Raw genomic sequence first — 27,066 nt, forward strand, 5'->3', positions numbered from 1 at the left:
GTTGTCCCAGCTAATGAAGTAGACCGTGTAACGCCGCAAGTGAGAGATCCAATCCCGGTGGGCGGGGCCAAAAGTGGACAGGGGGTAACAAGGAGGGACTAATAAGCCTCCTTTTCAATCATGAGCCAGCGTTTAGCATGGAGGATGACACCAGCGAATTAAAAAGATGGGCGGGGCTTCAAGTCCGCCTCTGAATGCTTTGGAATCCGTATTGATTCCAAGAAGCCCTCGCATGGCGAGAGCATCGCATGCACGCTGCTAACGCCAGGCGAGACCTAAAAATATATAGACATGAAAGAGAGGCACAGGCCTACAGGTGCACACTGAACTACACACAGGCATTCACACAGGCAGACATACACTTCAGTTGGCATGAAGGAATGAAACCAATGAGTGAGTAGGAAACAGCGTGGTCGTTGTTCTTTGAGAATTAACACTGACAGGTAAGCCAATAACAGTCACATAAGTAGCACAGCATTGATGGAAACGGGCAGCCCCTCACAAGAACGGGGTAAGCAGCTGTGGGCAGTGTACAGGCAGCGCGCTCTTCTCATTGGAGTCAATTGGACATGACAATTTCATCAATCCATTCTCGGTACCAGGTCAGGCGCGAGTACACCGCAGGCATAGTGGAAGAACAGTTAGGACTCGTCCATGACGACAGACCAACCAAGTACCAGGCGCCATATCTCTCGCAGACCAGAGGGCCTCCAAAGTCACCCTGCAAACAAGAGGGCACGAGAAGGTCAGAGGACGTGCACTCAGACTCCGGTACAAATACCCTCACTGATTACGTATATTCTTATTTTGTGACAAAATGTACTTTTGCACATGCTCATGTTGAACAAATGGTAATTCTACACCTTAATGTGATATTTCAACTAAATGTATTTTTACCTTCTAGTTTTAATCCCAGCCAACGTTGTACCAATGATGTTTTTACACTATAAAGTGATTTTAAACAAAAATGCCGTTCTACTCCTGCATCTGATACCACTCTATTGCACCAAAGTTGAACTTCCTCTTACCTGTGTTTGTGAACTGTAAAAGTGATTTTGAACCTAAATATGGCCTTTCTTCTAATTACTTTTTGTACAGTTAAAAGTCCCTCCACTGAACCGTGGTGAGTTTACACATTAAAATTATTTTGCACCTAAATGCACATTTGCATGTAAAAGTATTTCCACATTCCTGTTTTCTTCCCTAATATATGTTCAAACTCCTGCTCGTGTTAAACTAAGTGTGTGCTTATGCACACAAACATAGGCAGGCCCACAAGTGTTATGGGGATATTCACAAAGAAGTGGCGGTGAGAGGCTTTAGCCTCCTTGGCCTCTCACCGCCACTTCGGAAATGCCAGGCTGCACCCTATTCACAAAAATGTGGTGCAGCCTGGCGTTTCCCCCACCGACGGCGCTAAGTCTCAGGACTTAAAGCCAAAACAGGCACCCTTGCACCGGAGCGGAAGGGTGTCTGCGGGCAGGGAGGTTTGTTAATGCACAGGAAGGTGTCCCTTCCTGTACATGGTGTCCCTTCCTGTACATTAACAAACCTAAAATGCCAGTTTGCTTTTTTCATGTGTCCTGCTGCATGCAGCACACATTGAAAAAGCAAAAACGAGGCGAAATAACGCTTTTCTCCTCGTTTAGCCCCCTTAAGACCTGATTTTTCCAGGTCTTAGGTTTGGCGCTGCAACCTATTATCTCCGCCCTTGATAATAGACGGTAGCGTCAAACTCAATCAGGGCCGGCTTTAGCACTGGTGGCGCCCTGTGCGACAATGTTTGATGGTGCCCCCCACAGACTCCCTCACTACCACCCTTTCACAGTGCCCCCTCAAGTCTCCATAATCACTCTTTCTCACATGTATTTAATTAGTTGAATAGCACCTCCTATACCAGTGTAGGGTGTCAGAGCACTTTCCATCACACACACACTACATAGAGCCAATGAATCATAGGTGTGTAAATCAGTGTATAGGAAATGTTACATAAGCCAGAAGACTACAAGGTGTATGAGTCACTTGACATACATACCGGTAGACATTTTAGTTTAAGAGTGCTTGCTCTTGAGAAGCACAAACTCAGAATTGAAAACATAACCCCATGGTTTGGGGTTACATTTAATAATAGGGATTTTTTAGTCTTACCAAAATGAACCCTTTTGAAACATTAGAATAATGAAAGACAGAGGAAAAATCATAAAGCTCTAATCTATATCTTGCAGTTTGCATGCAGCTCTTTGACAGTTATTAGCTCACTGTTCCATGTTAGGATTTTAACATCTACACTGCCAGTAACAAAAGGATCTCTCTGACAAAAGCACTGACTGATTTAAAATATATGCACTTTCCGATCTGCATGGTACACATTCTTGGCAGCAGGCATATAAACCCTCTGTGCTACCACACAATGAGTTAAGACTTCCAGTAGACAAAACTCCTTCTCTCTCCAGGAAGAACATTAGTCACCTTAGTTATCTTGAAATTTTTATTCCTGGATGAGAATTGCCAGAGGCTAGCAATGCAGCAGCAGGTGCTTTTAAAGCTATATAATACTTCCAAGGACGGCGCCCCCTTGAAGAGTCAGCACCTGGTGCGGTGGCACCAGTCGTACCGCCCTAGAGCCGACCTTGAACTCAATGGGTGTTGCGGTGGTACGCCCACCGCAACACCCACTGCACGCCCCCTTTCACGCTAAGTTTAGCGTGAAAGGGACCCCATTCTCAAGGCAGCGTTAAGCCACTTAACGTGGCTTTAAGTTAACGCTGCCTTGAGAATAGGGCTCTGGCCCTATCACCACAGGAAAGTCCAAAAAAGTGATGTTCCCGTGGCAGAAGGGGCTTGTGAATATGCCCCTCTGTCTCTGCACAGTCTGTCTTTCTGTGTGCGCCATTTTTTATCCACAGAGCACATATCAATCACTACTGGTTCGAGGGACCCAATATTATCCAACTTCGGGGGTAAAGGAAGCCTGCGTCAACATATTTTTCCCCTTTCAAACGTTTCCCATATCAGCCTTTCAGTATAAACTTTTGTGAGCTCCGGGTGCAGGTATCACTGGAAAAATAGTCAGGCGTAGGAAGTGTGTTGCTTTCCATCTGACACTCTGTTGGTTCTGGTGGCTCAGTGAACTATTACACCTGCTCCAAGAATCTGTTGTTAACTTCATGGTCTCGGGTTTGAATTCCAGCAGCCTTTATCACTCTCAATAAAAGGAGAACCGCTGAGTTTGGCGAGTGAAGGTAAGTCACTCAGTATGGCAGAGTACTTTGCTCCCATCATGCCAATGGTCCTCTGTCCACCACATTTCGATTTGTCTGCCAGCCTTACGAACAACTCTAAACATTGGCAGGAACTACAGTAGAGGAGGTTCCTGTTAGTGTTGTCAAAGTTTGACGGACAGGTCTGTCAAACATGACGGCCGCAAGTCAAACTTTTTTTTTTTTTACTTTTACCAAAAACTAATTCCCAAAGTGAGAGTAGTTTTTGAAAAAAGTCAAATTCGTGGTCCCCACACCATGAGAGTGGCATCATATGTTGTGGGGGTCATTCATTTTTTTATATCTCTAATCACTAGATTTTACCTGGCGGTGACAAACAGCAAAAAAATACATAATACTGTCCACTCTAAATCAGTTGGATGGAGGTATATGTGAACCTCTGGCAACTCTGTTGGGTTGCCAGAGGAGCATGTCAGTGTTGGAGCCGCTCGAACATACGGCTTGTAAATCAGGCAGGCAGACATTCAGTTTGATGAAGAAGGTACTTCATCACCATTGTGTGAGAACGTTCTCCGCCAAAATCCAAAGCAGCCCACAAGTTCTAAATTAATAATAATAATAGCAACTGTCCTTCAAAAGTCCAGTGGAAAACCACGATGGGGGTGGTAATTGGAGTATCACCTTTCAACCTTCTGAGCAAAAACATTTTTATCTAGTGCAGAAATCAATTTCAAATAGACCAGTAAACAATGATTGACAGAAAGAACAATGGGGCATATTATCAAAAAACGGCGTTAGAATTATCTGGTTTCAACATTGGCTTCTATTGGAATTCTCTGCGGCATATTATCAAGCCCATTATCGCCGCTGTAGCTGCAGTTTTCTGCCGCTAAAGCGGTGATAATTTTAATGCCGTGCTTGATAATATGCCCCAATGTCTCTCTAGTATTTGTATGTCATTGTTTTTCTACCAGATACTACTCAGTGTTTGGGAAAAATCTGACTTAAAGTGTGATACTTCACATTAGGAACCCTCTCCACCCCCCAGAGGAAGATGTTCCAGACTCCCCACAGATCCTGTGATGCAAGCTTCCAGCAGGCACAGCCCAGGGACTCCTTCATAGTAAGTAAGTGACAGGCTGTGCTATACAGAGTGCCCCTAGCTTCCTGCAGGTTACAAGGGGGTTGTGCTATGGTGCTTCCAAAGTACTGAGTCTGAATGCTCCTGCTTTGAAATAGACTGCCTGACGCTCCTTTACCTTTCCCTGCTCCTGGTACTGCGGCGATGATCACGACTCCTTCTCGTTCCTATACTCTCTCATTTTACGACAAGAAGGACATTTTAACGACCTTCTACCTTTATGTGAGACTGCTGTCTCCTGGAAACCTGCTTCCTGTCCCCTCTCATTCCAAGCATTCCCTCTCTTCCTTTTTCCACTATCTCACAGCCCCTTTCTCTGTCTTGCCTGTGTACTGCCCATTCTTTGCTCCTCCACACCAGCCATGCTCCTCCAGTCGCTTTGGCAGCCTCTCTTTTGTTCAAACCTTGCATCCCTCCCCCTGTCCTGCTTCTGAGATGTACAACAAAGGCATCAATGTTGATGACCCAGACATGGTGGATCGTAGTGGATGTGCCAGACCTAAGAGATCTGAAGGATCCCCTTAAGACCGCTCTTGCAATGTCCACTTTTTAAAGGCTTCCGGTAGGTTTACTTATTAATACCAGCAAGTCCAAAATCAGGACAATAAGGACATCTCCTGTCAGTTTACAGAGCACATTGGAAAAAAGGTGAGGACTAAAAGCATTGCATCGGCAATGCAGCTTGCAGTCAAAAAGAGAATGGCCCCAAATAATAAAGTACACTTCTAAACACGGACGAGGACTGGAATCAGGCTGCCTGTCTCCATTATGGCTTTACAAGCTTGTCTTCTTTATAATAAATTATTAACAAGTTATCAATAATATAGCTCTTTTTAACCATGAGCGATGTACTAACTTCTCCAGATCCGAACACAGCAGCTGATGCACGAGTCTCGCGCCCATAATAAAAGGGGTAGTAATGTGATTCTGAAAGCATGGAAGGTAGAGCTAGAAGCAAGACATCTGTAGCCATGGGAAATGAGCAATCCTTGTGATACCTATCTTTGTACTACTGGTACTACAGTGCTTGCACACCAGTGCGTGTGGAAATCCTAGGAAGTGCGTGGAAAGGAGCGCGTACAACAGGCGTCATAGCAATTCTTGGGGTACCTTTATGTGATCACAAGCACCCCCACCATGGCACAAGGAGAACGCCTGGGAGTCATTTTTCACCAAGATGCATTTACACACCACAGAGAGGACAATGCTAAAGATGATCCTGGTGTTCTAGGGTGCAAAGATGGTAGTAACCATATCCCCCTAACTCCTAACCAGAGTTTAGGCAGTCCCTGGATATTGTTCCCCAATTTGCCATGCATGCACTTTCAGCTGTAATGTACTTTGGCCGGAGGGGCCTGCAGATTTCCTGAGACATAAGGCATCATTACGATGTCGGATGGACGACATCGATGCAGATCGGAATCGCCCGACCATTGGTCATCGGTTCCGACCAAACAATTTGGTTGCGACTGCCCTGTGGGCGGTTGGAAACATCTGTTTTCCAATGGCAGCTTGTGTAGCAGGCGGAAAAGACCCTCAGCACAAGTTGCCATTAGAAGATGGATGTTTGCAAACCTCACGGTGCCTGCTACACGGTGCAGGGATGTTTAGGGAGGCAACATAGGTGTCCCTGAGGCCCCATAGTGGAGGGCCAAGGGGGAGGAAGCCCTGCTAGGGGTCCCAAAAGTCACTTTCCAACAGCTTTCCATGTCAGAAAGGCCGACATGGAAAGGCTGTCAGTAACCGACATTGTAATCCCGACGACAGAGCCAAAGCTGGCTTCGCCGTCATTCATGGGATTACAATTCCACTCTTCTTCCGGCAGGCATTGGAATCCCCCCAAGGGTTTTCCTCTGACTGCCGTCATTATAAAACAGAGGTCAGAGGGAAACCCTCGATGTCAGGCACAAAGCCTTCGACAGTCTGTTGGATGACTTTCCACAAGACATCAAAATCACGCCTGTAGTGTGGGGTGCATGGGTGTGTATCACCAGATGTCCGTGTAAAATCCTGCTGTGAGTACCAACATCCAATTTCAACATGGTGGAAGTCTCCTGGTGTCTGCTGCCTTATAATTTGCAGCCAGGAATCCCGCAGCAGACATTTAGTGGAGAGAGGCCTCCTTCCATAAAGATCTAAAGGGAAGTCTACAGGTGTGAGACACAACAGAGCCTGAGCTATACACACCGCACATGATGCCGAGCCTGCACCTCCAGCGCAGATCATGGAGTCAAAGATGACACTGCCGTAGTAGGCCTCACAGTCTATGTTCATCAAGAGAGGAACAGCCGCCTGATGCAGTTTGTTTGGAATAAAAAGCGCTGTGGAAAATGGAACATCAAGAGAATAGGAAATTATGCTTGGCTCTGCATTGCACGAAACTCAATAACATCAACACAAAACGGCAAAATGAGGAAGCTTAAACTTATGTGCTGCTAGATTTCATTGTTCAATGTCATCACCCACTATAAAAAGATTGCAGAAATACATTTTAGTTTTCTTTTCATTAACTGCTGTTCATAAAAGTTTTCAGATGCACTGTTAAGAGTCAGCAAAGCCACAAATGCACCGCAATCTCCTGTTTCTCTGCTGTGCTGTCTCCTGCAATGCCTGGAAAACCTTTCACTTGGCTGTTTATTCTGGTTACCTTCTTTGCTGGAGTTGCTTCATAAAGATACGTCAGTAGCATTCATATGGTGTGACTGAAAGACCTACCCTAAAGCAGGGTTGGATAGGTAACGCGGGCATTTGGGAAATGGCTGAAGGGCTGGTGGCCGAGTTCCAGCTGCGGGCTGCTTTTTGGGCAGCCTGGGGGCTGTCTGTGCTGTTAGGGTGCCGCCAGTGGCCCAGTGGGTGCCTGAGTGGCCTTTCTAGAGGCAGATGGGTGGAGGTATCACTCCCTTTCTCTCGCTGGGCCGGCCCATTATTGTATGCTGATTGAGCGGGAGCAGGAGGCCTGAGCAGAAGTTGTCTCACTTGCATTCATGTGAGGCTCAGCAGTGTGAACTAATCTGTGCATTTTTTTTAAATCTAAGTGAAGTTAATAAAACATGCCCCCCACCCCATTTCTTTTCATAAAACTTCGCTGAAGCAGCGTCTTGTGGAAAGTCGATAGGTAAATGTGGGTCACTTTTTTCTTTTGGTGTCCCCGGGCCGATTTTGTATCCCAATCCAACCTTGCCTACCTCACATGCCCTCCCCTCCCATCCAGATTAATGTATACATGCATAATATGCAAAGTTTAACGGCACTGGCATGCATTGCACTTGTTATGAAACAGGCTTTATTCTCCAGAAAAGATGCATATGAAAACATGAGGTGAGTGTGCTCTGTGTTTTGTAGCTGTAGGGCAAATGACAAAAGATGGCAGAAGTCCCTCCCTCCAATTTCGCAATTCCTCCTCCTCTTTAGAGTCCAACGGTGGAGCACAACTGGTGCCACTTGGAAACTCTTGAAATTATTGCCAATGAGCCCCTGGGCAGCAACAGTCATTCGCTAATTTAGGGTAGAACAACTGGCGCTGGATTTCAGTGCACCGGACCGACCATAACTGGAAGTGAAATAAATCCACAGTCTTGAAGGGCAGGGAGACAAGTCCTTATATGTATCTGACCCCGTTCACTTTATTGCAACAGCATTAGGATATACCACATGCAAACTCGAAATCTGGCCCTACATCCTTAATCTGTAGAATTGCACCTACTCCCTTTCGCAATATTGCACTATGATTTTCTTTTTCATAAACTTTGCGACATTTTAAAATCCCTCTTTCAGTTTTCTAGTCATGGATGTTTACTGCACTTGGCGTACAACAATTCAGGTATCATCCATGACATTTTCCTAGATTTGTGCTGGATTCAAATGAAAAATGTTCCCCAAAGCGCTACACATGAGCTTGCATGCCATAAGTGACGTCACAGATGACATAATTGATACCATCAGTCCATTCATCACGTGCGAATAGAATGACATTCAGCAAATAGGTGACCTTAGAATTATACCGAGAAGAAATGTCAAAATGTTACCGAATCATAATTCTTATAGAGATGCCTGGAGACTAAAACATGCAGTGTCACTTTCAGCAGCTAGATGTTCCTACAGCTTATAAAGAGAGAAAAAGCGGATGCAGTTCCAATCATCGGTAGTACATATCCTCACAGTAATTAAGTTTAAATATACATCTGTAGCGCCATTATATGGAACTCGGAACCTGATTTATAGTTTGGTGGTTGTCCCGTCCACCCTGTTTTGAGGGTCTAGTCATCTATACACTCTAAATAGGGTGGATGGGGCACTTGTTGTCTGTGGTAGATGACTCACATCCACCCAACTCTAAATCGGACCCTAGATATCCTGACAACGATTACTGACAGAAGAAAGGTCACTTCAGTTCCACTCACAAGTAATAAATATCCGAAAATAGTTGGTGCAGATGAAACCCTGCAATACTCTTGTCAACCACTAGATATCCTTATAAGGTTTATATGCTGTAGTTACAGTCTATAGTCATAGATATCCTTCCATAAAATCAATGAGGTAACTCACATGATTAAAATACAGACAATAATAGTGTAATAACTGTCTGCAAACAGATTTCTTCACAAAGATCAAAGAGGAAAGATGTTGTAGTTATAGTCTGAAGTAACAGATATCCTAACATACATAAATACCGATGCTAAGCTCCAATGTGAATGTCCCAACTAGATATCTTTGCACAGATTAGATAAAGGAGAAAGACTGCCTTGCAAAGGCAAGGGTCAATGCCAGCCCTGTCCTTCTAGATAATCTATGCATGGCTTTTGCATAGCACCCTCCCGACCAGAGACTGGCCACACACTGGTAATGCACTAGCCCCTGCACAAATAATCTGTGCATAACTACACAGCAGCCTCTAAGCCAAGATCCTGGCCTGCAGTCAGGTTATGCACCTGCCCTAACCAGGTTAGCTGTGCCCTGAGCACAACCATGCGTACACTGTGTTCACTGAACAACACAATACTGCATCATGCACAGTTTGCTCTGTGTATGTTTTAAGAAAATCAGGATTCGAAAATCTGTGGCTGAGTTGGGGTATACAAATCTACGTCAAGTTCCTGTTTCATGGTTCATTTCATCTGCGATCTGGATTTTCATATCCTCTGCACCTGCATATCCAGTACAAAATGCCAGTTTCCAGGATCCTCTGGGGTCAGGGGATACATTCCTTAACCCTTTATTTGCGCCTTCAAAGGCAGGGTTCTCTGCCTTTCATCCAGACAGGTCTGTTGCAACCAAAAATGTATTTGTAATCCAGTGAATGAGGTTGCCTGGATATGCAGATTCTCCAAGGATCCAGTAATTGGAATTGGAACTTGAAAATGATTTTCCATCTTCCAATCTTATTTATTATTTTTTCCAATTGTGGTTGACAGATCTAACTATTTCATCAATGAGACACAACTGTAAAGATTTCCATAATTTTTTAGCCTAGCAAGCAGTGCGAGACTGCTGAGTATGGGAGAGAAGCCGCGCCCACTCTCCTCCCATATTTTTCATTGGCTTGTGTCATTGTCTTTCGTAAATGCTGCCTTCAGATTCGTTAATAGGCTTGTTTGTCCCTCCTTAGTACAGCTTTGTCTTAATTTGTACCCTCCCATGGCGACTGGCCCTTTTACTTCAGTTGTTACATGGGACCTGTTATTTAGTCTGTAAGCACTATTAACTTTATTGAGTTTCTCTTACTGCAGGCCGGACATGCGCTGCTTCAGCTGAAACTGAAACCACTTGTGTTATTTTAAGGTGCGCGGCCGCCCCCGTACACGGGCTACTGCTTTCAATCACTTTAACTCGATATTATATTATTTCGTGTCTGTTTGAACTCCCCATCCAAGTAAAATGGATTTAGAAATGATTAGCAAATTAAGTCATGTGAATTCTACGCAAAGCTCAGCGAAACGGTAAAAAATCTCAGCGAGCACGCAGACTTCTGCGAACACGCGGAATTGCTTGTTCCGCCCGTCCGCAATGCTTTTTTCCTGTTCGGGAACACTGCGTGCTCGGGGGAAATATCTCGCAAACACGCATTTTGAAAGCGCGAACCAGCAAAAAATTCCACGATGCCGCGGATCGCGGAATTTTTGCCAGTGCCGGATTCTATGCGGAACGCAGAATTACCCAAGTTCCGCAAATTCCTTCATCGGAACGGAATTTACCGCCCAGGCCTAGTACTAAAGCCACCTGACGGGTTGTTTTAGAAAGTCTGTTTTATTAACAAAACAACACCACCAAAACCACCACCACTACCACCATCAATACTACCACCACCACCTATACCACCACCAATACAACCATCACCAATACCATCAACCAGCAATACCACCACTACCAATACCAAAAACACCACCACCAATACCACCACCACTACCAACACCACCACTATCAACACTAACCTTACCACCACCAATACCACCACCACTAATACCACCACTACCACCACCAATACGACCACCAATACCACTGCCAATGCCAATACCACCAATACCACCACCACCAATACCAATACCACTACCACCACCAATACCACCACCACCACTAATAATACCAATACCACCACCACCACCAATACCACAGCAATACCAATACCACCACCACCAATACCACCACCAATACCACCACCACCAATACCATCACCACTAATACCACCACCAATACCACCACCAATATCACCACCACCAATACCATCACCACCAATACCGCCACCACCACCAATACCACCACCAATACCACTACCACCACCACCAATACCACCACCGCCAATACCACCACCACCAATACCACCACCACCACCATAAATACCACCACCTCTACCACCACCAATACCACTACAACCAATCCCCCCACCACCCATACCACCACCACCAATACCACCACCACATCACTACTACCACCACCAATCCCACCACCATCAATCCCACCACCAATCCCACAACCACCAATCCCACAACCACCAATACCAATACCACCACTGCCAATACCACCACCACCACTAATAATACCACCACCAATACCACCACCACCAACACCAGCACCACCAAAAATACCACCAGCAATACCAATACCACCACCACCCATACCACCAATACCACCAACACCAATACCACCACCAATATCACCACCACCAATACCATCACCACCAATACCACCACCAATACCACCACCACCAATACCGCTTCCACCACCACCAATGCCACCACCACCACCAACACCACCATCACCAATACCACCACCAATACCACCACCAATACCAGCACCACGACCATCAATACCACCACCTCTACCACCACCAATACCACCACCAATACCACTACAACCAATACTCCCACCACCACCAATCCCACCACCACATCACTTCTACCACCACAAATCCCACCACCACCAATCCCACCACCACCAATCCCACCACCACCACCAATCCCACAACCACCAATACCACAACCACCAATACCAATACCACCAACGCCAATACCAATACCACCACCAATACCACAACCTGCAATACCACCACCACCACCAATACCACCAATACCACCAACGATACCACCAACAATACCATCATCAATATAACCACTAATACCTCCACCCCCAACACCAATACCACCAATATCACCACCACAACCAATATCACCACCTTCACCAATACCACCACCGCCAGTACCACCACCAGTACCACCACCACCAATACCAATATCACCAATGCCACCACCAATACCACCACCAATACCACCAATACTACCACCGCCAATACTATCACTAATACCACCACCACCAATACCACCAATATCACCACCACCACTAATATCACCACCACCACCAATACCACTGCCACCAATACCACCACCACCGACAATACCACCACCACCACCACCAATACTACCACTAATACCTCTACCACCAGCACCAATATCACCACCACCACCAATACCACTGCCATCAATAACACCACCACCACCACCAGCAATACCAACAACACAACCACCACCACCACCAATATCACCACCACCACCAATACCCCACCACCAGTACCACCACAACCATAAATACCACCACCACCGACAATACCACCGCCACCACTACCACTACCACCACGAATACCACCACCAATATCACCACCACCAATACCACCACCACCACCAATAACACCACCACCAGCAATACCAACACCACCACCACAACCACCACCAATACCACCACCACTCTCACTACCACTACCACCAATTCCACCACCACCAATCCCACCACCAATCCCACCACCAATCCCACAACCACCAATACCAATACCACCACTGCCAATACCAATACCACCACCAATACCACAACCTCCAATACCACCACCAACAATACCAATACCACCACCACCAATACCACCAACAATACCACCAACAATACCACCACTGCTAAAAGCACCACCAATACCACCACCACCAATACCAATACCACCACCAATACCATCACCACCACCACTAATACCACCACCAATACTACCCCTAATACCTCTACCACCACCACCAATATCACCACCAGCACCAATATCACCACCACCACCAATACCACTGCCATCAATAACACCACCACCAATACCACCACCACCAGCAATACCAACAACACAACCACCACCAATACCACCACCACCACCAATATCACCACCACCACCAATACCCCACCACCAGTACCACCACAACCATCAATACCACCACCACCAACAATACCACCGCCACCACTACCACTACCGCCACGAATACCACCACCAATACCACCACCACCACCAATAACACCACCACCACCAATAACACCACCACCAGCAATACCAACACCACCACCACAACCACCACCAATCCCACCACCACTCTCACTACCACTACCACCAATTCCACCACCACCAATCCCACCACCAATCCCACCACCAATACCACAACCACCAATACCAATACCACCACTGCCAATACCAATACCACCACTGCCAATACCAATACCACCACCAATACCACAACCTCCAATACCACCACCAACAATACCAATACCACCACCAATACCACCACCAATACCACCAACAATACCACCACTGCTAATACCACCACCAATACCAATACCACCACCAATACCATCACCACCACCACTAATACCACCACCAATACTACCACTAATACCTCTACCACCACCACCAATATCACCACCAGCACCAATATCACCACCACCACCAATACCACTGCCATCAATAACACCACCACCAATACCACCACCACCAGCAATACCAACAACACAACCACCACCAATACCACCACCACCACCAATATCACCACCACCACCAATACCCCACCACCAGTACCACCACAACCATCAATACCACCACCACCAACAATACCACCGCCACCACTACCACTACCGCCACGAATACCACCACCAATACCACCACCACCACCAATAACACCACCACCACCAATAACACCACCACCACCAATAACACCACCACCAGCAATACCAACACCACCACCACAACCACCACCAATCCAACCACCACTCTCACTACCACTACCACCAATTCCACCACCACCAATCCCACCACCAATCCCACCACCAATCCCACAACCACCAACACCAATACCACCACTGCCAATACCAATACCACCACCAGTACCACAACCTCCAATACCACCACCAACAATACCAATACCACCACCACCAATACCACCACCAATACCACCTCTGCTAATACCACCACCAATACCACCACCACCAATACCAATATCACCACCACCAATACCACCACCAATACCATCACCACCACCATTAATACCACTAATACCACCACCAATACTACCACTAATACCTCTACCACCACCACCAATACCACCAATATCACCACCAGCACCAATATCACCACCACCACCAATACCACTGCCATCAATAACACCACCACCACCAGCAATACCAACAACACAACCACCACCAATACCACCACCACCACCAATATCACCACCACCACCAATACCACCACTGCCAATACCAATACCACCACCAATACCACAACCTCCAATACCACCACCAACAATACCAATACCACCACTACCAATACCACCACCAATACCACCAACAATACCACCACTGCTAATACCACCACCAATACCACCACCACCAATACCAATATCACCACCACCAATACCACCACCAATACCATCACCACCACCACTAATACCACTAATACCACCACCAATACTACCACTAATACCTCTACCACCACCACCAATACCACCAATATCACCACCAGCACCAATATCACCACCACCACCAATACCACTGCCATCAATAACACCACCACCAATACCACCACCACCACCAGCAATACAACCACCACCAATACCACCACCACCAATATCACCACCACCACCAACACCACCAATATCACCACCAGCACCAATGTCACCACCACCACCAATACCACTGCCATCAATAACACCACCACCAATACCACCACCAGCAATACCAACAACACAACCACCACCAATACCACCACCACCACCAATATCACCACCACCACCAATACCCCACCACCAGTACCACCATAACCATCAATACCACCACCACCAACAATACCACCGCCACCACTACTGCCACGAATACCACCACCAATACCACCACCACCACCAATAACACCACCACCACCAATAACACCACCACCAGCAATACCAACACCACCACCACAACCACCACCAATCCCACCACCACTCTCACTACCACTACCACCAATTCCACCACCACCAATCCCACCACCAATCCCACCACCAATCCCACAACCACCAATACCAATACCACCACTGCCAATACCACCACCAGTACCACAACCTCCAATACCACCACCAACAATACCAATACCACCACCACCAATACCACCACCAATACCACCACTGCTAATACCACCACCAATACCACCACCACCACCACTAATACCACTAATACCACCACCAATACTACCACTAATACCTCTACCACCACCACCAATACCCCCAATATCACCACCAGCACCAATATCACCACCACCACCAATACCACTGCCATCAATAACACCACCACCAATACCACCACCACCACCAGCAATACCAACAACACAACCACCACCAATACCACCACCACCACCAATATCACCACCACCACCACCACCACTGCCAATACCAATACCACCACCAATACCACAACCTCCAATACCACCACCAACAATACCAATACCACCACCACCAATACCACCACCAATACCACCAACAATACCACCACTGCTAATACCACCACCAATACCACCACCACCAATACCAATATCACCACCACCAATACCATCACCACCACCACTAATACCACCACCAATACTACCACTAATACCTCTACCACCACCACCAATACCACCAATATCACCACCAGCACCAATATCACCACCACCACCAATACCACTGCCATCAATAACACCACCACCAATACCACCACCACCACCAGCAATACAACCACCACCAATACCACCACCACCACCAATACCCCACCACCAGTACCACCACAACCATCAATACCACCACCACCATTACCAATACCACCACCACCAATACTAGTACCACCACCAATACTGCCACCAATATCAATACCGCCACCACCAATAACAATTCTGCCACCGCCAATACTGCTACCTCTACCACCAATACCACCACCACCAATACCACCACAACAAATACCACCAACACCAATACCACCATCACCAATACCACCAATGCCACCACCACCAATACCACCACCACCACCAATACCACCACCACCACCACCACCAATACCACCAATGTCACCACCACCAATACCACCACCACCACCAATACCAGCCCCACCAATACCACCACCACCAATACCACTACCAACACCACCAATACCACCACCTCAGTGCCTCTCACTCACTTGTAAAAGCAGGGGCACTGTACGAGGCCGGAACTGAAGCCGAGACCCTCCCTTCCTCCCTCCATGCCTGCCATAAAGCACAGCCCACCCTGCCAGGGTCCTACTACAGATGGAGTGTTTTTTATTAGGCCAAAAATAGCAATGACATTACACAAAGTCACACTGCCCACTCAAATCACAGAGAAGGCGGGAAATAGCCCCCCTCCAGCTCTTCCTCCTGAGCCGTGACAGTGTAATCACAGAGCGAAAGGTGTTGGAGTGCTTTGTTAGTGTGTATAGCTTGGATCATATGTAACTCTCAGTTCACACTTTGTGTCTGTGTAACTTACAACACTTACACATCTTCTTCACTGCACTATGTATCACTACTTTGAAGACGTGGCAGGCCGGTCTCTTCCTCTGTTATTTACAATCTAACAAGTGGTCGAGAAGGCCCTTTATTGCAATGCAATAAGTCTCGAATTTGCGAGAGTTTAAGCTATTAGTATTGTAAATGAAAATGCCTTTTATTCATGTTTTAGACCCCATGACATAGATAAAAGGCATTGTCATTTACAATGCCAACATATCAAACTCGCATGAATGCCAGACCTATTTTTTTCACTTTTTCAGAAAAAACCCTCAAAATGGAGTTTCCACGAACCAAAAAGAATTGTGGACAGGAGCTGGCTCCCTAAATTCATGCAGGTTTCTAAAACATCCACGCAGTGATTTGTGCTGTGGATGCAACTGGTTTATCCATATGGGAATACAATTAACATGAGTTCAACACTTGTGAGATTCTTCCATAAGTTTTGGCCCTTTGGTAGATCTTCACAAATGTCTCCAATAAGACTGACGGCCTGATTATGACTTTTTCAGTCCTTTTGCAGAGCGCCACGCCAGTGCTCTGCAGGAGGACAGCCAAAGCCATTCTCATACCACCTGCCAGATTATGATTCAAATTCTTGGTGGGCGCACGGTGAGCCTTAGACAGGCAGCGCCGTGTGACCACTGCAGCAAGCTCCTGCAGGGAAGTAATAACCTAACATAACTTGTGTATATGTAAAGCACGCGTTCACCTCCAAAGGGGCATCTTGGTGCTGAATAACAGGTGTTTGTTGTTACCCAACTTAATGGTACTCGTTTTATCGACCTCAGAAAGGAAGAAAGTATGGGTAGACCCATCAGGATTTGAACCTGTGACCATGATGTCGAACACTGGTCCCTGCAGTGGATGCATTAGTCTACTAAGCTACCAGACCTGGTATAAATATGCTATGTCATGCATTGCTTCCTGTGCAAGAATTGAGGGTGCATATTCACAGGGGGGCACAACATGTGCCCCACTGTATGCACCCCCAGGCACAGAGGCACAAGGGGTCCCCCTTTGTTGCCTCACTACCACCTTTTTCATGCCATTAAAAGGGTGGCATTAAGGCAACTCATAATATTCTATGCGTTGTCACTGCAGCACTGTCAGCATATTACTGCCTCTGACCGATGCAAGAGTGCTGCGGGATCCTGGATCCCCGGCGGTTGCAGGAGTCCTTTGGCAGTCCGACCGTCACACTTGTAATGCAGTGCACAGTGCTGCAGTGTGGTGGGGGTCGGACCGCCATTGCAACCACGGCAGGGCTATGGACCACGGTAGTCATAATCAGGCACTCAATGTGGATATAACAAATATTTTACGAACATTTTTATGGCAGTTTTATCAAACAGTGCCTACAAATTGGAAAAATTGCAAGCCCATAGGTCAAAGGATGTGTCTAGAGGTGCAATGACTGGCTTGAAATGCATTTATTTGAATACCTATTGCTAAATTACTCTGTCTCTAAAAGTATGCCTGTGGCTGGTTATTGGTGTGTGTGGTGCCAATAACCAATTTTGTAATGACTACTTTCTATCTCTCATATAATGGGCCCAATTCACATAACAACTAGTACATCTGCACCCGCAGAAATATACCTTTGTATGGGTGCAAATTTACTACTACTGGGAACTCACAAATCTTGCCAGGACTATGTGGAAAGCTGTGCCAGATGAAGGCTTTCAGGTGTACAACTGAGAACGGCATGCAACCGCTCCCATGGGCACCTGTTAGTCCATGCTGAAAGCTATCTATTTAGCTATTGATTTGAGGACATGGGCAATTAAAACCCCTTAGCAAACATACATATTTTTTCCACAAGGAAAACATTATACGCCTTGGAGACAGCCCATCTCCTGCATACCAGCAAAAATTAGGTGATCCATTCTCCTTCCAATTTAGGAAGTGAATTACTCAAGCCCTTGACTGGGGTAACTTTTGGACCATTTGCAAAGTGGGAAATGGTCGGTTTTCAGTTTGGTAATGCCAACAGACCTAAATGTTTGTGAACTTTCACAAACTTGTTTGGTTATCCATGCCTTGTAACTCGCACTTCCGACCCCTTGAGTGGGATTACTACTGAAGATTTATCCACACTCGTAGCAGATAAACACAAAGGGCCCGATTGCGATGTTGGGCAGCCTCCGATCAGCCATTGGAGGCTTCCCACCTGATATCGTAATTTTCATTCCGACCGCCGTATTAGCATGACGAAGGTCGGAATTAAAACAACGGGGGATTCCGACGTGGTGAGCATCGCATGCCAGCATAGTCACCTTAAGACAGCGGGTTCAGGCTTGGCGCCACTGTCGGGATTATGATGGCACTTTCTGACAGACATTTCATGTCAAACTTTCAGACTTAAAAAGGCTATCAGAAAGTGTCTTTAGGGGCCTCTAGCAGGGCCCCCCTTGCCCCCGGCCCTCCGCAATGGGGCCTTTTCCGCCCGCCGCACAAGCTTCCATTCAATAATGGATGTTTGCGACCGCCCTAAGGTCGCGTGGTTCCAGACCGATACTGTGTCGTCCGCCCAACCTCGTAATCAGGCTCAAAGTAATAAAACTGGTTGTATGATACAATATCGCCAATAAAACTCTTGTGATAAAAAATATTGAACCAAAAAATATCAAGGACAAAAAATCAACTTTATCTGCTTTATAAATAAAGTTAGAGATATTGACTACAAAAATATACTAGACTAAAATATATTCAAAAAAATGGTACGTATTTAGAATTTAAAACATTTGGCAGTACATAAACTTAAACAATTAAAAACATTAACTTTAAACAATTATATAAATATTAGATTACAGAAATTTTTTAAATTATTATAACTTAAAAACATCATACAAAATATATTGTTTATAAAAATATAAAAATATTAAATATAATTTTAAATAAATACAATTATTAAATAAACCTAAACAATAGGATAAACATGCTAATAATATTTAATAATAATCACCAGAAAAAGGTATTACAATTCCTTTAAAATTACAATACAATTCTTAAAATTAAAAAGATATTTGAATAAGGAAATGAATACTCCAAAAATGTAATAAAAATTATTTAGATTAAAATAACTTCTAAAGTTAAATCACAAAATACTTGATTTGTTTTTCTTTAAAAAAACAAGTTAAACAATTAAATGTGGAGGAGTAAAATTCACTACTCCTAATGCAACCTGAGCAATAGTAGGGAAAATGATGGACTTTGGAGGGGTCAGGTTTAATATTCCCACTCAAATGTAAGTTAAGCAGCAGCAGGCAAAGTGTTGGACTTTGCAGGGTTAAAATTTTGTATCCACTCCGACCTAAGCAACGGTAGGGAAAGTGGTAGAATATGGAGGGGTCAGATTTACTATTCCCACTTCAACCTGAGTAACATTTGGAAAAGTGATGGACTTTGGAAAGGTCAAATTTACTTTTCCCATTCCAACCTTAGCAACAGTAGGGAAGTTGTTTGAATTTTGAGGGGTCAGATTTACTATTTACACTCCAACCTGAGTAACAGTAGTTAACGTGTTGGACTTTAGAGGGGTCAAATTTACTTTTCCCACTCCAACTTGAGCAACAACAGGGATGGTGTGGGACTCGGAGGGGTCAGATTTGCTATTTCAACTCCAACATAAACAACAGTAGGGAAAGTGATGGACGTGTGAGGGGTCCGATTTACTATTCCCTCTTGAGAATAAGCAACAGTAGGAAAAGTGCTGGACTGTCAAAGGTTTACATTTATTATACCCGCTCCTAAATTAAACTATATATATATGAAATAATTGAGCAAAGTCTATATTCCAGCAAATATATGAAAACATATCTATTATTTTAACATGATATAATTTACATAAAATGTAAAAAACTAAAATTACTAAATGAACATTTTAATTGCAAAAAAAATAAACATATTTGCAAACTAATAACATTAAAAATAAAAGATTTCAAATACTTCCCACTCTTTCACTCAAGAAATCCAATATACACAAAAACAAATAAAAGTATTATTGGAAAAAGTGAAAATAAACATGAATTAAACACAATAAAACGATAAATGTAATTATTTAGAAAAAAATTCTAAAATGATAATGCTATTAGTTAACATAAAAATGGTTAAAACCAATGAAATAATGTACAAAGCCAATTAGACAATGAATTCAAATGATTAATTGCCACTTGTTTAAAAATCTCATAAATAATTTAAAAATAAAAATGTTTATAATATAAATTATCACAATAACACAGTAAAAGTTATAAAATAAATAAACTATATACAAACAGTTAAATAAAATAATAAATAAACTTCCCACCCAGTTCTCCTGTGAACCCATCTCAACTATAAATAAATAAATTAAAACAATAACAAAAAACTTATTGACAAAACTAAAATAAATAACTGGTCAAAATGTGATTAGACATACTTAGCATTAAAATAACAACAAATTATACCACAGCTAATAATAAATCCCAACAAAATAATCACAAAATATATTATATACAACCATTTTTTTCAAAGAGATATAAAATACTTAAGAAGTTATATTTTTACCTTTAATATTTACCTGCAATATTCTGCCCCACAATATTATTGACTTCATGATTTGTTTGACACAAAATTTGTGTCAATCGTAAATTTGTAAACAATATTACGATACAATACCAGTAAGATCATATATGCCAGCGATACATTTGTGATTTCTTGGAAGGCATAAATGAGGAAAACACCATAGTAGATTGAACATGAGGTCTTTTAAGATAAGTTTTTTCACTGAATTTGTGTATTAAATTATACATCTTTTCTATATTTAGGAGTCTGCAACCTGTCCTACATTGGGCCCGATTACGACTTTGGTGGTGCAGTGCCGGATCCGCTCTGCCACCACACTACCAAAGACATGGTCAGACCACCTGCCAGATTAGGATTTCCTCCTGTCTGGCAGGCTGGTTTTTGACGTTCCCACTGCGGTGCCTCTAAAAATGGGGACTGCAATGGGAACACCAAAAACAGTTCCTGCCCAGTCTGGATTTAAAAGTTCAGGCCGTGCAGGAACTGGGGCACATGAACAAAGGGGGCACATGCGGTGCCCCTGTGTGCATCCCCAAGTGGAAGAGGCACAGGGGATTCTTCAGGGCCCCCTGTGTTTCCTCTCCACCATGGTGTTTATGGAGGAGGAACCTTCATGACACTGCCGGCTGAGAGGAAACTTGTAAGATGCTTAGTGGGACCGTGGCGGGATCACGGTGGTCCCGCCAAGCATACTGCAGCCTCCTGACCGCCGCAACTCTGCCAGGGAACGGCGGTTACCTGATGGCTGTGGTGTGGCTGTTGCCACCCGACCACCCAAATTGTAATAGGGTGGTTGGGAGACTGCCACCGACATGCCTGCTCACTGCTAAATTCGTAATCTAGCCTATACTTTTCATAGATCATGCAATAACTTGCAGATCTTACGTAATTTCTGTCTCCTTCCCATCCCCAGATGGTCTTGTATAGCCATGGATAAAAAGGTATTGTGGTCTGCAGACCACAGAGCATTTCAGAGAGCTTTTTGGTGGGAGTGAGGGGACTTTTTATTAAGTTCTAAGAAGTGTCCTCATTAGGCTTCTTAGAAATATGTACATCTCCTTACCATTGTTTCGGACCAGGCCCCATCCTGTAGTGACACACAGTTCGAAACCTGTGTACTCTTCCTCTTCTTCTGGGATGCAGACTGGTGAAACGGTTTTAGTGAAACCAACGGGGGTTGCAAGTTTGAGAAGAGCTATGTCAAACTCTTTTGTTTGTGGGTTCCAGTCGTGGTGAACAAACACCTGTAAGGAAAGAAGGAGAGAAAACACATAAAGCCCTTTGATGATCAGGATTGCAGGTCTAACACCATTGTCACTATTTTCCATTATATGAAACAGTTTGAGGGCCAGTACTGCAGCTGTAACACAACTGTTATAAATTATATTAAGCCTTTTGATGGTCAGTACTGCTGGTCTAACAGATAATTCGTGGTCTCACTCTAATATATTCGATTCCACTCAGCTTATTTAGGTTAGCTGGAAGGCTAAGCCCGGCTCACTCTTATTTCTCAGTCAGACCAGCATCCCAGGGTCCAGGACTAGCTTAGCAGTGCTTCACCTTCAATGGGAAGCTCCTGGGTCTTTTTGTTCTTCACCATGATAAGATGGCCATGGCACTCTTGGATTTGGTGATATTCTATGAAGTGGAGCGAGGGTGTGTGTGCCTGGGGTGCTCTCCTATGGCTGTGTCATTCTCTACGCTCCCTTCCATAGCTCCTTGAGGATATATTTTCTTCCGTCACCCGCACATCCTTCTTTTTCCCAATGTGTCACTTTCTGTCCTCTCTTACATATCTCTACTCTCTCTTATCTCTATCATTTTTTGTCTTAATTTCGGTGCCTCTCCTTTCTTTACTTTCATTCTTTGCTGTCTATTCTCTGGCTATTGTTTCTCTTCACTAAGTTGAAATTAGGTTTCTTTATTTTGTGTCGTCTCTTCTCTTTCTACCTTTCTCTACATCTCTCATGCCTCTCCTCCAGTTCTTTCACTTTCTACTTTCATTTGAATTCCCATTCCCTCTTTTTACTGTGGCCCGCTGCTCTTTTCTTTATACTTGTACTATTCTCATCCCTTTCCTGACACCATAAACTGCTCTTTTGCATGTTTTTTTTTATTCTGCCACCTCCTATGTATTTTTCTGGGGGCAGCCCTCTCCCATACAGAATGAATACATGTGTGCCTCTCCGATGTGAAAGTTCACCAGCCGCCACTGTTGCAGTGAAATCCTGGAACAAGGTTTGGGGGACACGTTAATTTCTGATGTGAATATTATGCATACACCAAGTGAGAAATATCATCTACTGAGAAGCTGATGCAAACAGCAATCAGAGATGGCAACTCTTATACTTTAAGCAGAGGCCCATAAATGGGGCTGAGGAAGGGATGCTGAGGGAGAGATGAGAGCCTCCCAGGCCCATCTGAGGATAACTGGCTGTACTGCAGGTAACAGCAGCATGAGTGACCCCTCTAGGAGACCCTGTGCACAGTCATCAAGGACACCACTTTTCACAGCTGGAGACCAGAAGTTGAGAAAACAGATGGTGAGGAAAACGTTTGTGTTGAGGAAACAGCTGAGGAATTTCAGGCATGGACTAAACCATCTGGTTTTAGGACATGGAGGCCCACTGCCCAAAAGAAGACAGTGGGCCAAACACAGGCAACATTTGCTACAATGGGCGGCAGTTTACCTAAAGCAAAAACAGCTCTGTGGGGAAAGCTCCTAGCTAGTGCAGTGTGCCTACAAACAAGAGAGTTCACCAACCCGAGTTCACGGCAGAGGAAAGGGAAAGGCAAACTGAGCACTGGACAAGGGTTTAGCTGACAAATACATTCTGCATTGGAACAGGTTGCAGAAGGGTGAACCAGCAGTGCCCGCATACTACTAGGCCAGACGAGGATACCAACAGGCTGGAGCTAGATACAGAACCACTTTATTCAACAGAGGGGTGTGTATGGTGAGTAGGGATGGAAGGCAAAAACAGGATGCTGGTAACAAGAGCCAAGGAAGTGTTGTAAAGGAAACACAGCAACTTCTAGCTTTCAGTGTTGCGGGTCAGAAAAAACACACAATCCTGATACTTGTGATTGTAGATGGATGCAGAGTAAGAGGGAGCTCTAGCCTCCAGGTTTAGAGCTTCTGGAGGTTAGGAGCATTTAAATGCCCCCATGTGAAGTGGTGCACATGTGCAGGGCATGCCAGCAAACCACCACCACTATTTGAAGCCCTGCGACTGCTTCAGGCGTCTGACAGTCCATTAAAATCATGGTGAAACAGACCCTACTGAAACCCGACACAGACTCAGACACAATGAACACCAGAGCGCAGCACATGCTCAGTGGAAATCATGCTAATTGTTCTCACCTCGGCAATGCCCACTGTCTTAATGACCTCTGTGTTATTTCCTCTGTCGTGTTCTCCAAGAATCACAAGGTGGGAAGTTCTGGCAAGGAAAAAGTCTCACTGTTAGTTACATTGTGATTTCAGGGAGACCCCTGTAGATCTTTCAGACCTCATAACAGAGCGCGTGATGGGCGATATTGATCTGGTTACCTTCTTAACGCTTAAACATCTGGGTGTTGGACAAATTGGCAAGGTTGGCACTTTACTTAATAGGCAAAACTTGTGGAGCTCACCGAATTCAACCACGTTTTTATGCAATTTTTCTCCCTTTGGTTTTTCAAAATTCATGAAGATTATAAAGCTTTAAACAAGAATTTTACAAAAGTGAGGAGGAAACCCCTTTGTCACTTCGCATACCCTTCGAAAAAAGCTCTCAGCTGCATGCTAGGACGGAGATAAAAATTACCCTACGGACTTTTGCATGTCAGTTCCGAAGGCCACACACCTGCAGCTGTGATCACACCCAAAAGAATTACATAGTTAGACATCTACCTAGACTTGGCCAGTTAGCGCACATGTTTTTCATGATGATGACCAAGCTGTATATAGCAATGGGGCTAGACAAGCATTTTCACCCAAATTCATGAAATCACAAGTCACCTCTTTGTGGTGCACACCACCCTAAAAACATAAAAATCAGACTACAAAAAATACATTTTCTGCTTAACATGTATAAAATCCTTGTGTTTATGCAACCTCTCCACGAGACTTTATTGGACCACAAAAAGGTCCGAGAGCTTGAGCTCTTTTAAAAAATACGAGTTTCTGCTCTCAGCCAATCAAATCAAGTATCAATGGTTAGGCTGTTCTGATTGGCTCTGTAGTATTTGAGAGCAGATTTGTCATTTATCCCCCAGAGGAAGGGCCAGGGGCAAGGGCCATTGGAGACCTATATGTGAAGACCCAGGGCCTCAGACGTCATATTCTCCAGCTCTACAAGGGTAATAATGACAGGCATAGTGGGGGCTTCAATAGAGGGAGCACAGGTGCTGAAAGTAGAGATGCGGGGGCCTCTGCAGTCACCCTAAAGTAAAACACGCTGGAGTTCAGAATGTGAATAATCAATAAAGATGCCTTAAGATTTTATTTTTATCTTGTCACATTTGCTATGTGTTAAAAGACAGAGGTCAATGATTAGGCGTTCATCGTTTGAATAATTGCTGAATATTCTTTATTTGACTTAAAAGCTAGAAGATTTTGTAACATGAACTACATGACAAACTTGCTGGGGTATAGGGAGTGAGAAAGGAAAGGCTATAGAATGTCAGTTTCTTTAACACACCACAACATTTAAATACCTATTCATGAGCATTGCAGCAGTTAAAAAGCCCAAATGAACCACATTTTTGTAATACTGAAGTGTGATGTAAGCCGAAGTGTTAATAGGATCAAAACAACGAAAGCCACTTTATTGGGTAATGTGCAGCGATATATATTTGCTGAAACCCGATTTCCAAACAATATTGTATGAGCACTGTGAGAAATCGGGTTGTTGGTTGAGGAAGGGTGTGAGGTCAAGCAGCAATCACACTCCTTGCCAGAGTGTACCACAAGAGTCAATAAATTAACATTGCTTAACCCTCTGTCTAACTTGGAGGCAATGTGTAAAGTATGTCTGCAGCACTCAAGCAGTAATAAAGTGAAAACACAAAACAAGAAAAATCCCACATCAATTTAGAAAAATATAGTAAAATGTAGTAAATTATTTAACACCAAAACAATAAAAATCCAATCAGTAGAACCAGAGTTATGAATTTTTTATGTTTTAAAAGAAATCTAGTGCCTAAAAGATCAAAGTGCCAACCGCAGATTTCTAGTCATGCGAGACCAAGGCAAAGTTGAAAGTTATGGCTGAACACAATGAAACTTTGTTTGGATACACAAAGGGGATTGGGCCAGGACTCTACTTACATTTGGACTTAGAAAAAATGTTTTAAAAACATTTCTTAGAAGGTAAAGGTCAGTGGGGTAAGGAAGCTGGTGGTGTTTGTGAAGGAGGAGTTGTCGTTATGGAGCCACTGTACGATATCCTTGGGAAGATTTCTACATTTGGACTTGGTCTCTTCTTTGGAAGTCGACAATCCCCAGTGGGCCAAAGCTGCAGGCTGCAGCCAACGAGGGCTTTATGAAGTCAGACATTCTGAAGGGGAGCCTCTTAACATTATTTGCTGTTGTGGAAAAGAACGTAGCGGGAGCTGCTGCAAAGACGAAGTCTTCAAAGGTAAGAACAGGCTTTATTCCTTCAACTCCTCTCTCCACCAGAAATCTCACTCTCCTGTCAACATTCTAAGGTAGCCTCCCTGGAACCCCGGGGCCAACCAAGATCAGAACAAGGGGTGGCACGGAGGACCTTACCAAGTGTAATAAAGAGAGAAATTAACATTTCCAAATAACTGAAAAAGGAAACACGTTGTAACAATTTCTACAT

General features: G+C 44.4%; 1 protein-coding gene across 2 annotated transcripts in view; it reads right to left on the reverse strand.

Moving 5' to 3' along the window:
- Positions 1-394: 394 nt before the first annotated feature.
- Positions 395-27,066, reverse strand: part of LOC146806060 (chymotrypsinogen A-like) — a 66,998-nt gene continuing 40,326 nt past the window's right edge. For both annotated transcript variants that reach the window (XM_085623366.1, XM_085623365.1), the window contains exons 4-7: positions 24,600-24,678; positions 22,299-22,479; positions 6,550-6,683; positions 395-721 (exon numbers count right to left, since the gene is read on the reverse strand). In XM_085623366.1, the coding sequence (XP_085479492.1) occupies positions 560-721; positions 6,550-6,683; positions 22,299-22,479; positions 24,600-24,678 (556 nt within the window). In that variant the 3' untranslated portion in view covers positions 395-559. The remainder of the gene's footprint in view (positions 722-6,549; positions 6,684-22,298; positions 22,480-24,599; positions 24,679-27,066) is intronic.

The sequence above is a fragment of the Triturus cristatus genome, chromosome 8 (genome assembly GCF_964204655.1).
Source record: "Triturus cristatus chromosome 8, aTriCri1.1, whole genome shotgun sequence".
NCBI lineage: Eukaryota > Metazoa > Chordata > Amphibia > Caudata > Salamandridae > Triturus > Triturus cristatus.